The following is an 11,980-nucleotide window of genomic DNA, read 5'->3' as shown; positions in this document are numbered from 1 at the left end:
TCCCATTTCTCACAAGTAGGTGGTAGCAAAGGGTAAGAGTAACTGCAGTGCTCCGTTCGCCAACTCTGGATAACGTTGTCACTGTGAACATCAGAATTGCTGCAATTCTAATTTTTCGAATTCCATTTGCACATGTCCAGTTGCTCGCATTTCAATAAGTTGATCTTTTTTCAGATCACTATCATCCATCAAATTTAAGTCAAACAGAAATGGATCCAATATCCATCTCTGAGTTTTGGTAATATTTCCGGTAGAAAAGTATCCATTGAATGATTCGCTCAATCGTCTCAAATGTATTACAATGTCGGGTATAATTGTATTCTTTTCATTTTTCGCAATAACAGAATCAAGCTAGGGAAAGTTTGCAAAATTCCCCTTTTCTACTCGACGTATCCAAATTTCTAATTTTGCGATAAATGAAGATAATTTTTCACTAGATATTATTATATTTATGCCAAATCCTTGCATTGATAGATTCAATTCATGGCTAAATATGTCTGCTAAGTAGAACAGCCTCAGCATTGCATCATTACTCTCAAAATCTTTTACTAAATAACAGTTTTGACTAGTCAGTAATTGAATAATTTCTTCACGCAATTCAAAAACTCTGTTAAGCATGCGACCCTTAGATAACCATCGTATTTCGATGTGATATAGGAGCACCGCTTTCTTCGCAAAATGCACGAAAAAGGCGATGATTAAGCTCTCGCCCTCGTATGTATTTAACTACATTTACTGCTGTAGTTAGATGTTGCTTTAAACTTTCTGGCAATGCTTTCGACGCAAGTGCATGACGATGCAATATGCAATGCGTTATTATAACTTCCGGTAATTCTCTTTTCATGTGTGGAAAAAATCCTGAATTTTTGCCTAACATTGCTGGGGCTCCATCAGTGCATTTTGAGCCAATCACATTCATTGGTAATTGATATTTCGTAAAAAAATCTTTGATGCGATTGAAAACATCAATTCCTCTCGTATTCACCTCCAGTGGCTCACAAAATAGAAATTCTTCTATCACCTCTTTTTCCTTCAAATACCTGACAAATACCAAATGTTGGCTACAATTATCAACATCAGTTGACAACCAGTTGCATGCTTATTTTAGTGAACTGATTTTTGTGTCTTCAATTACTTGCATTAAAATATCTTCACTGAGATCTTGTATTCGCAATAGTATAATATCATTCGATAATGGAATCTGTTGGATTTTTTTATGTGCTTCCGAATCTAAAACTGTTTAGGCAATAATTAAAGCAGAAGGTTTAATCAACTCTTCAGCGATCGTGTGAGGTTTCTTTCTTTTTCTTTCTTTCTTTCTTTTTTTTTTTTTTTTTTTTTTTTTTTTTTTTTTTTTTTGCACATAAATATGTCAGTTCGTATATGACGCGTATCAAACCGAGCCTTCTTTGACTTCGAAAAAAGCTGTTCATGCTACGCGCTTTTTCGCCACCATGCAGATTGTTGAAATGCTCTAATATCTTTGATGGTTTGAGATTGCTGTTTAAAAATATTTTGGAACACAAGGTGCATTGCGGTCGTTGCGTGCCATCTTTTTCGGTTGTGCAGGTAAATCCATAACCGGCATACTTATCGTTCCATTGTCTTTTTTTTTTTTTTTTTTTTTTTTTTTTTTTTTTTTGACATAGTGAGGCTCACTATAATAGATTTAATTATTTAGAAATAATGTAATATAATATATATAATGTTCTTACGTTTGTAATATCACTGAATCCTATTCGGCTTGAACGGGCAATTAAGAATGTATTACTCTCAAGAGGTTTCTGGACAAGTCAGAATACACAATACACATGTCGCAGACACAATAGTTGACTCAACTTGACTCAACCTAACACAGGCGCAGTAGATGCAGATACAAATCTGTGAATCCGTAGATTCCATTGGAGTAGCACATATTGAACTCAGCGCATGCGCAAGCTGGGATAACGTTCTCCGCTTGTATTCCCACAAAGTTTTTTTCTTTTCTCTGTCACCTAGCTGCCTGTTCGCGTTCGTTTGTAGCGTTTCATGCCTTTTCGTAGCGTAGTGTATACGCCCATCGGCACCGGCTGTTTCCTGTGTCTTTTGCCGATAAGTGAGCTAGGTGCTACCAATTTTTATGAGCTTCAATATTGGGGACACTATTGCAGATTTCAAATATTTTATTATAAGAAATTTAATAAATGATATTTAATAATTTTTATGGTTAGGTAGGGGCTTCTCCCGCACCCCCAAAAATACATTCCCGCACCCCCGGTTAAGAACCACTGCTTTAAACAAATATAATTTTTACAAAGAAGAGAGTAAAATTGAACCCTTAATTTTTTTCACAACATATTCTATAGACACAAATGCAAAACAATTTACACCATAGTATGCACATTATAATTTGTTACTTGAGAGCTTCAGATTACAAATACTGTTAACGTTTTACAAACTTAAAAAGTTGCGTTAACTCCAAAGCTTATGATAAAATCTTATACTTTCATCAAAATTTGAGATATGTTAAAATATGCATTCAAAAGTACAATAAATTACACAACACATATCCACATGCTCACAATTAAACATTAATTTCGCAAACACAGTTAAAATAAGCCACTGGGGTTTCCAAATTCCCCTTTTTACCAGTTCAACAGAGAACCAAGAAGAAATGTTCGGTTCTTAAAATAACATTTTACACCTTACTGAAAATATTAACATTTAAAACATCCAATTTTATAAGCTTAAAACAGCCCAACATCTAACCTTTTAGATATTAACTATCAACAAACACAGATTCAAACATAAATTTTATGCTCGTTTATATAAAAATAAACCAAACAACACCTTTAAGTTTTACAGAAAATAGTGTTGGCTGTACAGTTAATTTACAGAAATTTTATCACTTATCACACGCATCAAAAATTCGCCACCAATATATAGATGCTGATGATTCAGACAGCTATATCACTTTTATCACTACACTACAAATTCACAATAATCTGATGATCTTCGGACAATGACTGTCCCACACACTTACTTCACTGCACTAAATTTTCTCAGGCACAAAGATGATCACACAAATTAAAAAAATTGCTGATGATATCTGGACACAGCCGAAATTCAGTAGATTAAAAATCTGGTGTCCGTTACTTTTTCCGTGGATTTGTGAAACCACCTGTTTCGAAGAGCTGTAATCACTTTAACTGGACTGTCGTCTGTAACCTTTTTGTGGATTTCCTAATGACACTTGCCTACTGAATACTGTATTCACTTTTTCGAACTGATGTTCGTAACTTTTCATGGAAATTCAGAACCTGATGGTCTGTAATCCCTGCATAGATTTTTATCATCTGTACTGCTGCCATTTTAATAAAGCTGTAACGTCTGAACACCCGTGTTAGGTGAAAGAAAAGAACAGTTGTCTTTTAAATATTTATTTTAAAAACTTAATAAGAATTTCTTGATTAAGAGTAAATAACATAATCAACCATTACAGCCACAATAATAATATAATAATGCTGGATTGAGTCTTCTTCCGAGTCTTTCACTATATAAAAAAACTCACACAGAAAGCTCTCTCTTTTGTTTTGTTAAAAGTCTTATCGGAAATAACTGGAATGGGGTAATTACTAAGTCCCTTATGTCCGGAAACTGCCCCATGGGATTTCCGCAACACCTTTCCTCAAAGTTCTAATTGACGATTATTCTCTGAACAAAACAGGAAGTTCTCATTAAGCACCTGTGCATCAGAGGAGTGCATATGTTACAACATGTTTATTCCTGAATTTTCTTTTCACACTGCAGCGCTTAACTTTATGAGTTTTCTATAATCATTCAATTTCTGTAGCTATGGTAACTGTGCATACCTTCTGACAAGTAGTTATATTTTTAACCACTGTATTTTAATTCCTGTTGACTATCAGTATATTATTCACTTGTTTCACAAGTGTAAATTTTTATTTTGTACGCAAATCTACATAAAACAGCAATAAAACTTCAGTTATCCGGAGCTCATGATCAATTGCTTGTTTTAGATTGAATGAAATTAGGCTTAATGTTACTGTTAATTAGCTTGTTATTAATTTAATTGTACATTTCTAGTTAATTATATGTTCAGTTATTTCCAAGTATACTATTACGCAAACTTTTGCATCCCAATTTTTAGTTTTTGGTTTAAAAAAATAAGCTTTTATTTATAGAGAGGCCTGATTGATTATATCAATTTGCAGTACTGTTTATCTAATTCTTTTCTTCTAGATAAATTTTAGAAAAAACTTCTTAGCATAATAACTTAAATTTATTTACAATTTATATATCAGTGTTCCAAATGCATAGTAATGTTGTTATAATAGATTTCATGTTAAGCTTTTTTTAAATTTAATTACTGATTTCTGCAAACATTTATATGATTACTTTAATTAACGAAAAATATTTCTAGAACATTTTAACACACTTTGATTTGGAATAATCTTTTGCGCACCAGTAAACTATATTAAATTTCCGAGTCTACTTCAGACATATTGACTATTATTGATGCAATTTATAAAAAATATAATTGGTATGCTGTATAATTATTTAATTTATGATATTATTATAATACTCTTTGCTCCAATATTGCAATTAATGAAAGATGTTTGCAATGCTAATATGTATGTTTACCAATACCTTTTATTTTCTTTGTTAGCTCTTGCATTTATTACTGTTATTCAAGTAATTAGCCTGCTTGTTAGATATTTTTACTTGTTCTTCTGATTGTTGATATGTAATTCTATTTCTTTATTTTTATTTTCTTCTTGGCTAAAACTGGCTTCGAAAAGTTAAATTGTTACCCTGTAGGCAACGGGAAAAAGAAATTTTGATTCGTGCAGTTGGACTATAGCAGGACGGGGGGGGGGGGGGTTCATTTGTGCAGTTGGAGCCCACCCCTGGAAATCATAGGAAGTTCTTTAAAGTAGAAACATTTTCCATTTTTAATTAATGCAAATAATATTGCGAGTTGGCTCATGCCAGTACTGTAGCCTACCATTGTTTTTAAGAACACTAATTCTGTGAATAAGGTCTCTTTTTTGGAAAAAAAAAAAATTATATCGATCAATATCTTTTCATAATAATCTGTACAGAAATGTGACCTCTTAACATGAAAAAGGCTTTTCTACACTGTTTTTATTTAAGCTATATACAAACGCAAATGTTTCGCTCTTCAGTTTAAGTAAGGCCCCTGAATATGATGTTCAACTTCAATACCATATATTCCAGTTAATTTTTGTTGAATGACTAAGTTTTTTTATGTGTTTTATTTTTTATAAGGAGAACAAAATTTTTATACATATAATTATAAGAACATGCAAAAAATTATATTTCGTAATTTTTAAAAAATTCAAAAATGAATCTTTGCGTCATTTCAAACATTTTTGAAACTCTCAATGTATGTCTACGACCAATAATTGTGAATAATAAAGGCCGGGTAAGGACACAGTGTATTTATCCTAAGTCATGCTTTTGAAATTTTAAAAGTGCGTCAACTAGAACTGTCCCTTTTTTAAAAAATTTATACAAAGCATAAACACTAGAAAATTAAAATCAAGAAGCATATCTCTTATTCACTGCATTAATTAATAAGGCTTGAATGAAATCTTGCAGTCATAAGCCCCGCAATGCTGGTAAATGCTTGATGCTTGCAGACAAATTTTTCCATCTAACCTGAGAAAGCCATCTCTATTTCACACAGAACATACAAGGCGTTCTCTACAAGGTGTAAATCTGGTACTATTTTTAAAAGTCATAAAAAATCAGTAAATTGGTGTATCAGATTGTGGTTTGCACATGGACTTGCCACAGAGGCAGATTTTTGTTGGCATAAGCTAAATGTACACCGATAGATGGCACTCTTAATATCACACTACTAGAATAGAATGAGAAATTACATTTACCTAGCATTTATCTATTTATTCTGGTAATGCAATATAGACTATCATAAGTGCTAAGTCGCAGACCTTCTCTTAAAAAATTAAAATTTGAATATTTTTGCTGTATAAATAACACTGCCATCTATAGGTGAAAATCTAAACAAAAATGCATTTATATAACTATAGTCTGTTATTTCAAGTCTTTACTACCCTCACTTAAGATTTATTTTTATGCCGTACAGCCAAGGCCTCATGATCATGTAGGCCTCACACCCAGCTCCGTACTATCTTGTTTAACAGTGTCAAACACCAGAGTGCCTGGTTGCGAGACCCAGCCCTAATCGAATGAAACTTAAAGTTACAAATTAAATTCTGCAAATAACTTACATCAGTTACCTTAAATAATAATTAAATGTTAATATTTTTAAAATTGATTTAGAATACTAAAAATGAGAGAAGGGAAAATGAAAGCTGCTGAACTGGTAAAGGTAAATAAGGTAAATGCTAATCGCCCAATGGTTGTAAGTATTAACATATTTACACAGCAGATATAATAAATACAAATACAGATAGAAATCCTACATTCATGTAAATACAACATAAAATTTATACTTTCAGGGACAAGACATAATACACTACTTTTCCATCATAATGCTAATGTTTAAAATTGCCAATGGTCTTTTTTTTGTTGGTCATACTACTGTAATTATAGTTGTAGATTCTAATTTCAGAGTTTGAGATATTTCTCCTTTGAATATGGAATTTTCAGGCCAAGTGTTAACAGAAAGTGCGCAGTTGTACGCTCTTCAGTTGATCATGGATAACAGGATGCACTGGTAATTTGACACAGAACAGAGTTGTTCTCCGTTTGTAGCTGTTTTCCGTTTCTTCGACAAGAGTAACCCAGACTGAACAAACATAACATAGCATGAGATGCAGAATGGATTTATAAATGAGTAATTTATTATCTATAGATAGAAGGCTGTTTCAAGCAATTAAGAGGTCGTGTTTAATTTTGCATACTCGAAACATCTGAACAATAGCATGTATTTGTGGAGACGATGTGAGGGAATTTGTGAGGATCACCCCAAGATAAGTGACTTTATTCCAGAAAGCTTATCTTTAGAAGTGAGAAAAGCTGCTTGATTTAGAACCAATTACCTGCTTATTTATGTTGTTGTTAAGTGGCTGGAGATAAGGCCAATGCAAAAGAAGAGCAGTTCTTCAGCTAAGCTTTCCACTTCAGGTCAGTCTTATCTGTGCATTTTTCATGAAGCAAGCACACGAAACAGAAATGAAATGGAGTAAAACATTAGGGGATCTGACTATTTTCCACAGCTGTCATTACCATGGTTATGAGATAAGTAAGGAGGAAGAAAATGACTTTGAAATGCCCACTCTAAAGTAACCAATTATAAAAGAATCTGCACTGTAATAGGATTTTATATGCAAACCCTATACATGAAATTGATTATGCATGATTTTTAAAAGTATATCTTTATTTGTGGGCATCCTGTACAAAATCTTATCATTATCAGACTCATATGCATATGATTTTCTTATATGAAAGTCTCCCATGTTGTTTCTTGTGAAGCATCTTGGAAAACACAGTATTGTCTTACACGTATATTTGGGCTTAAGTATGTTTATTCCAATGATTTATTAGTTTTAAAATAAGTTAAAATATTGAAGAGAAAAATTACTGACCATATATTTAATTTCAGTTTATGAGTATAATTTTGTTATTATACAGGCACTGAAGAATGTAAAGTCAATATTGATTGCCTTTTGGCCACATCTAAAATAATTTCAGCATGTGAAGAAGCAGTAAAGACAGGAAGAAGTATTGATAACCATTTGAATGGATGAACATAAAACTCCTTATGAATATTTTATTTTTAAAAATATATGTTTGCTTATTTTTTGATGAACATTTCATTAAAATTTCAAATTAAAAATGAAATTTAACTGAACTATTCTAATTTTAAATAAAATTTGTCAATATAGAGTTTTCCTCAACAGGTCTTTTTTAAGACCATAAGTATCACCAAGCCATTAATGTGAATTTTTCTTTTCCCTATTTACAATTAGAGGCATTTCCTAGATTGCTTATTGATATTTTACTTTAAACAAATATAGAAAGATACATATTTTCTGAGATTCATATAAAGATGAATTAATATATTTAGATACAGATGTTATCATTGCTCAGTAGCTTCTAGCTAGATATTTTAGACTACTTCAAACTTTCTGATCTCTCAAGACCAGAATATTTGTGTCAGCAAGTTATTACTAAATTTCAATTACAAATACTTTGTCATTAATTTCATATCAATAAAATGTAGCGATAATATCAAAACTTAACTTTTATTTACTAAATTTATGTATAAAATTGCTCCTTAGCAGACAATGGGTAATTAACAACAAATTTAAATTAGTTGAAATTCCTACAACTAGTATATTCTTAAATATGAGCACTTACTTCTAAATAATTTTTTAACACTAAAGTAACCTCATTACTTGTTATGGTCCAGTGGATAAAATGGCTGAACTTGAGAGTTTGTCCTAGGCAAATGGCTAGTTATGGAATTTCCCTTATTTTCCTGATAAGTAAAAGCATTGATAAAAGTAATATATTAAAAAGAGAGAGACCTGGATACCAAAGGTAAGCCACAACATTTCTTGAAAATCTAGTCTCATGAAATCGGACTGAAGAGTAGATTTCCACATGTGTAACTTATCTTTCAAATTAGAACACTAAACTAAACTCAGTGGCGCAACAGCCTTAGTGGGCTACAGCCTGCAGCACTTCGAAATCTGCTTTCTTGACCTTGAGCCCCAGAGTGCATCAGCATATGTCCTGGGCAAGTCCAAAAGCGAATTTGGTACTCATTTTATTGACCCACTCAAGGGACGAAAGGCTGTGTCAACCTTGCCCAGTCTGGGGATAAAAACCTGAACCTGTGGTTGCAGCTGCGCAACGCACTAGCCACTTTGCCACTAGGTGGTCAAATTACAATACTCGGTTGCTTAAAAGTTGTCTGATTTAAAAGCAATAAAGGTACCTCTTAATAATTTATATCTTTATTCTTTGGCAATGCATTAAGATGAAGTCATTTATAATATATTTAACTGATACCTTAGCACCTTATATTATGAATTTTGAGAAGGAATAATTTCTTGGTTTTTATGAAGCTAAAATTTAACAAAGAAATTAAAGACATTGTGATTATTTATGCAAAATATTAACACTATAACATTTATTGCTAAGCTTATATTACAGCTTATAAGAAATATATGGCTTTAATTGTTGTTAAAAAAAAAGATTACCGGTTTTGCTGAACAAATACATTTAAACTTTATGTACTATATTATAAACACAGCATACAGCATATTCTGTACTGCTTTGATACTGATATTTGCAGTATATGAAGCTTAATTTTGCTTGAGCTAGAAAGAAAATAAGCAGTTTGGGTATATACAGTTCCAGGTATTTGGAATCTTATTATACATTTAAATATTTTTTCCATCAATATTTTTATCCATTTACATTTAACTGATATTAAGAGATTTGTTATAGTTTGATGGAGAACTATCTGGCAGTCTCTTTAGTGATACTGGAATTAATTTCACCATATTCATTGATTGTATTGAGTAGTTAATCTATCATCTTGATTCATTAATTGATTCTGCCAATTGCATTTTTTAAAATTTCAATAAAGTTTTCTTTATCATTGAGTAATTTATTTAAGAAATCAAGTGCAAACTAGTAATACACAACAAAAGATATATATCTCATACTAAAACATAAAATAAAAATATCAAATACATGATAAAATCATATTACAAATCACTTAATAATCGATAACTGCAATGAAAATAAAATACTCGAAAACAAAAGCATAGTCTGATCAGTGTTAAAAACATAAAACAGTAATAATAATAATAAAAAAAATTAAAATGATGAAAAGACAATGGACTAGGCATTTGCAAACGTGTTAATTTTACTTCTGTAAAACAACCTTTCAATACTTCCTATAACAATAAACATTCTTTCTATATGACTTATACTTGATGTAACATGAACATTAAAAGTGATAGGCATGAGATTTTGTAATATATTCTTAAAATATGTAAGGTATAAATGGACTAGCAGAAATCATGCTTTGTAGATCCCAAGCTACATCTCGTAAGTTAAATAAATACATATATTTAATGTAAATAATATAATAAAAGATAATATTAAAAAATAAAATTATACATGTGCACATAATTAATATTAAAATGCAATCACATATAATACTAGAAAGAAAAAAATTTGTACTTCACACACACAAAATTGATCTACATATGCTTCTAAAGGTATAATGCAAAATACTTATATGTAAACATTTATGAATGCAATCTTTAAATTAATATAAGTTAGTATCTTTTTAGTTCTAACAACATAGCAACGACTGCACAAAAATGTCTGAGCTTTTACTATTTTAAACAAATGGCTTAAAAATATGATATAAAATAATGAATAATGATTTTACTTGAGCTTTTTCAAGTAATTACTACCAAATTATATAACGTGTGAAAAGGAAATCTAAAAATTATATACCTTGTTCATTCCAAGACATTCATATTTACAAAAATAACAGTATTATTTTTTTTCTATTAAATTAAAAAGATCTATTAAAAAGTACAGTCTTACTCTGCAGAAGAATGAGAAAGCTTGATTTGCCCATTGAAACAGGTTGCATCATCATTTCCTGTTATAAGGTGTGATAATTTTGTATGACCTCTACTTTTTCACTTGCAGCAAATTACAGAGCTAACTTTGCCATTTTCATTCAGTGTTGTTTAATGAAAACCTTTTTATAAAAACTGGCACATATATTAAAACTTTTTTATAAAAACTTTATAACTTTTTACAAAAAGTTACAAAACACTTCTTTTTAATAATGACTTCATAAATTTTATAACTTTTAACAAAATCCAGCAAAATAAGATATGAGATTCAAAAGACCTGAGTTCATCAAATCAAAACAGTTTTAAAAATAGCTGTTAAATAACTTTTAAAGATTTCATTAAAAATTAGTTATAAAATTTAAAGGGTTTATTTATTTTTAAATGGATTTCCACCAATAATGACAAAAAGTGGCCCCAGAAATTCCTCAATTCTCTTAACAGCCTGCAAAAATTAACAGATACATAATTAATCAAAAAAATTAAATACAAATTTACAAAATAAATTATGATGATATGTTTTAAGGCATATTCAAAATAGTTTAAAACATACTTCTGAAACTGATTCAGATGAAAATCGGATGATGCAACCATGTGGTTTAGATGCTCCTTCCAAGTACAGGGGACTAACAGCAAACAATGAATGAACTTTTGGTTTTTCTCCTGCCACAGAAAACATTAACCAAATAGAGCAATGTGAATAAAAATTTAGCATATTTCTACACATGAAATAAAAAAAAAAAAAAAAAAAAAAAAAAAAAAAAAAAAAAACCCAATAAAAATGCAGTCTTTGCATTAAAAATGTACATTTTAATTTTGGTTTCTGAAATAATTCTACAGAATATATATGCATTAGTTAGTTTGCAGATTAACAGAATAATGTTTAATTTTTTAATACATACTCATCAAATAAAACTATAAACATAATTTTACATCTTTTAAAGCAATTCTATTTTTTAAAATGGAAGAGAAAAACAGTGTCAAATTACAAATTGGGGGGAGGGGAGAAATCAATCTAAATATTTTCTGTTTTACTGCCATAAAATTCATGAAATTCTGTGTCTTATTTTGATGAGTTGCTGTTTGGGAATGCCTTTCAAGTTCATACATATTCCTTTCCTAAACATTGCTTACAACTAGAAACAATGACAAATAAATGGTTAATGTCTCACTAAATTACTAATTTTTGTAGTAGCTGATTAATTACAGATATCGGTTTTAATAATGCAATATCAATTTAAAATACTTTAGTGATTAAGTACGTATACAATCCAGATACAGAATAAAATAAAAAGTGTTATAATGCTAAAATGTAATTATAACTTCTAAAATGTTTCATTTTTGTCTGTGAATGT

The 11,980-nt window shown here is 30.4% G+C and overlaps 1 protein-coding gene across 1 annotated transcript in view; it reads right to left on the bottom strand.

Annotated features, from left to right (window-relative positions):
• Positions 1-1,294: 1,294 nt before the first annotated feature.
• Positions 1,295-11,980, bottom strand: part of LOC118200244 (uncharacterized) — a 47,876-nt gene continuing 37,190 nt past the window's right edge. The window contains exons 5-6 of the mRNA XM_035372183.2: positions 11,179-11,288; positions 1,295-11,070 (exon numbers count right to left, since the gene is read on the bottom strand). Coding sequence (XP_035228074.1) covers positions 10,996-11,070; positions 11,179-11,288 — 185 coding nt within the window. The 3' untranslated portion in view covers positions 1,295-10,995. The remainder of the gene's footprint in view (positions 11,071-11,178; positions 11,289-11,980) is intronic.

This window comes from Stegodyphus dumicola, chromosome 1 (assembly GCF_044657685.1).
Source record: "Stegodyphus dumicola isolate Sdum_Otavi_A_Nest chromosome 1, ASM4465768v1".
NCBI lineage: Eukaryota > Metazoa > Arthropoda > Arachnida > Araneae > Eresidae > Stegodyphus > Stegodyphus dumicola.
The sequence above is the reverse complement of the archived record's forward strand: the minus strand, read 5'-3'. Positions and strand labels throughout refer to the sequence as shown.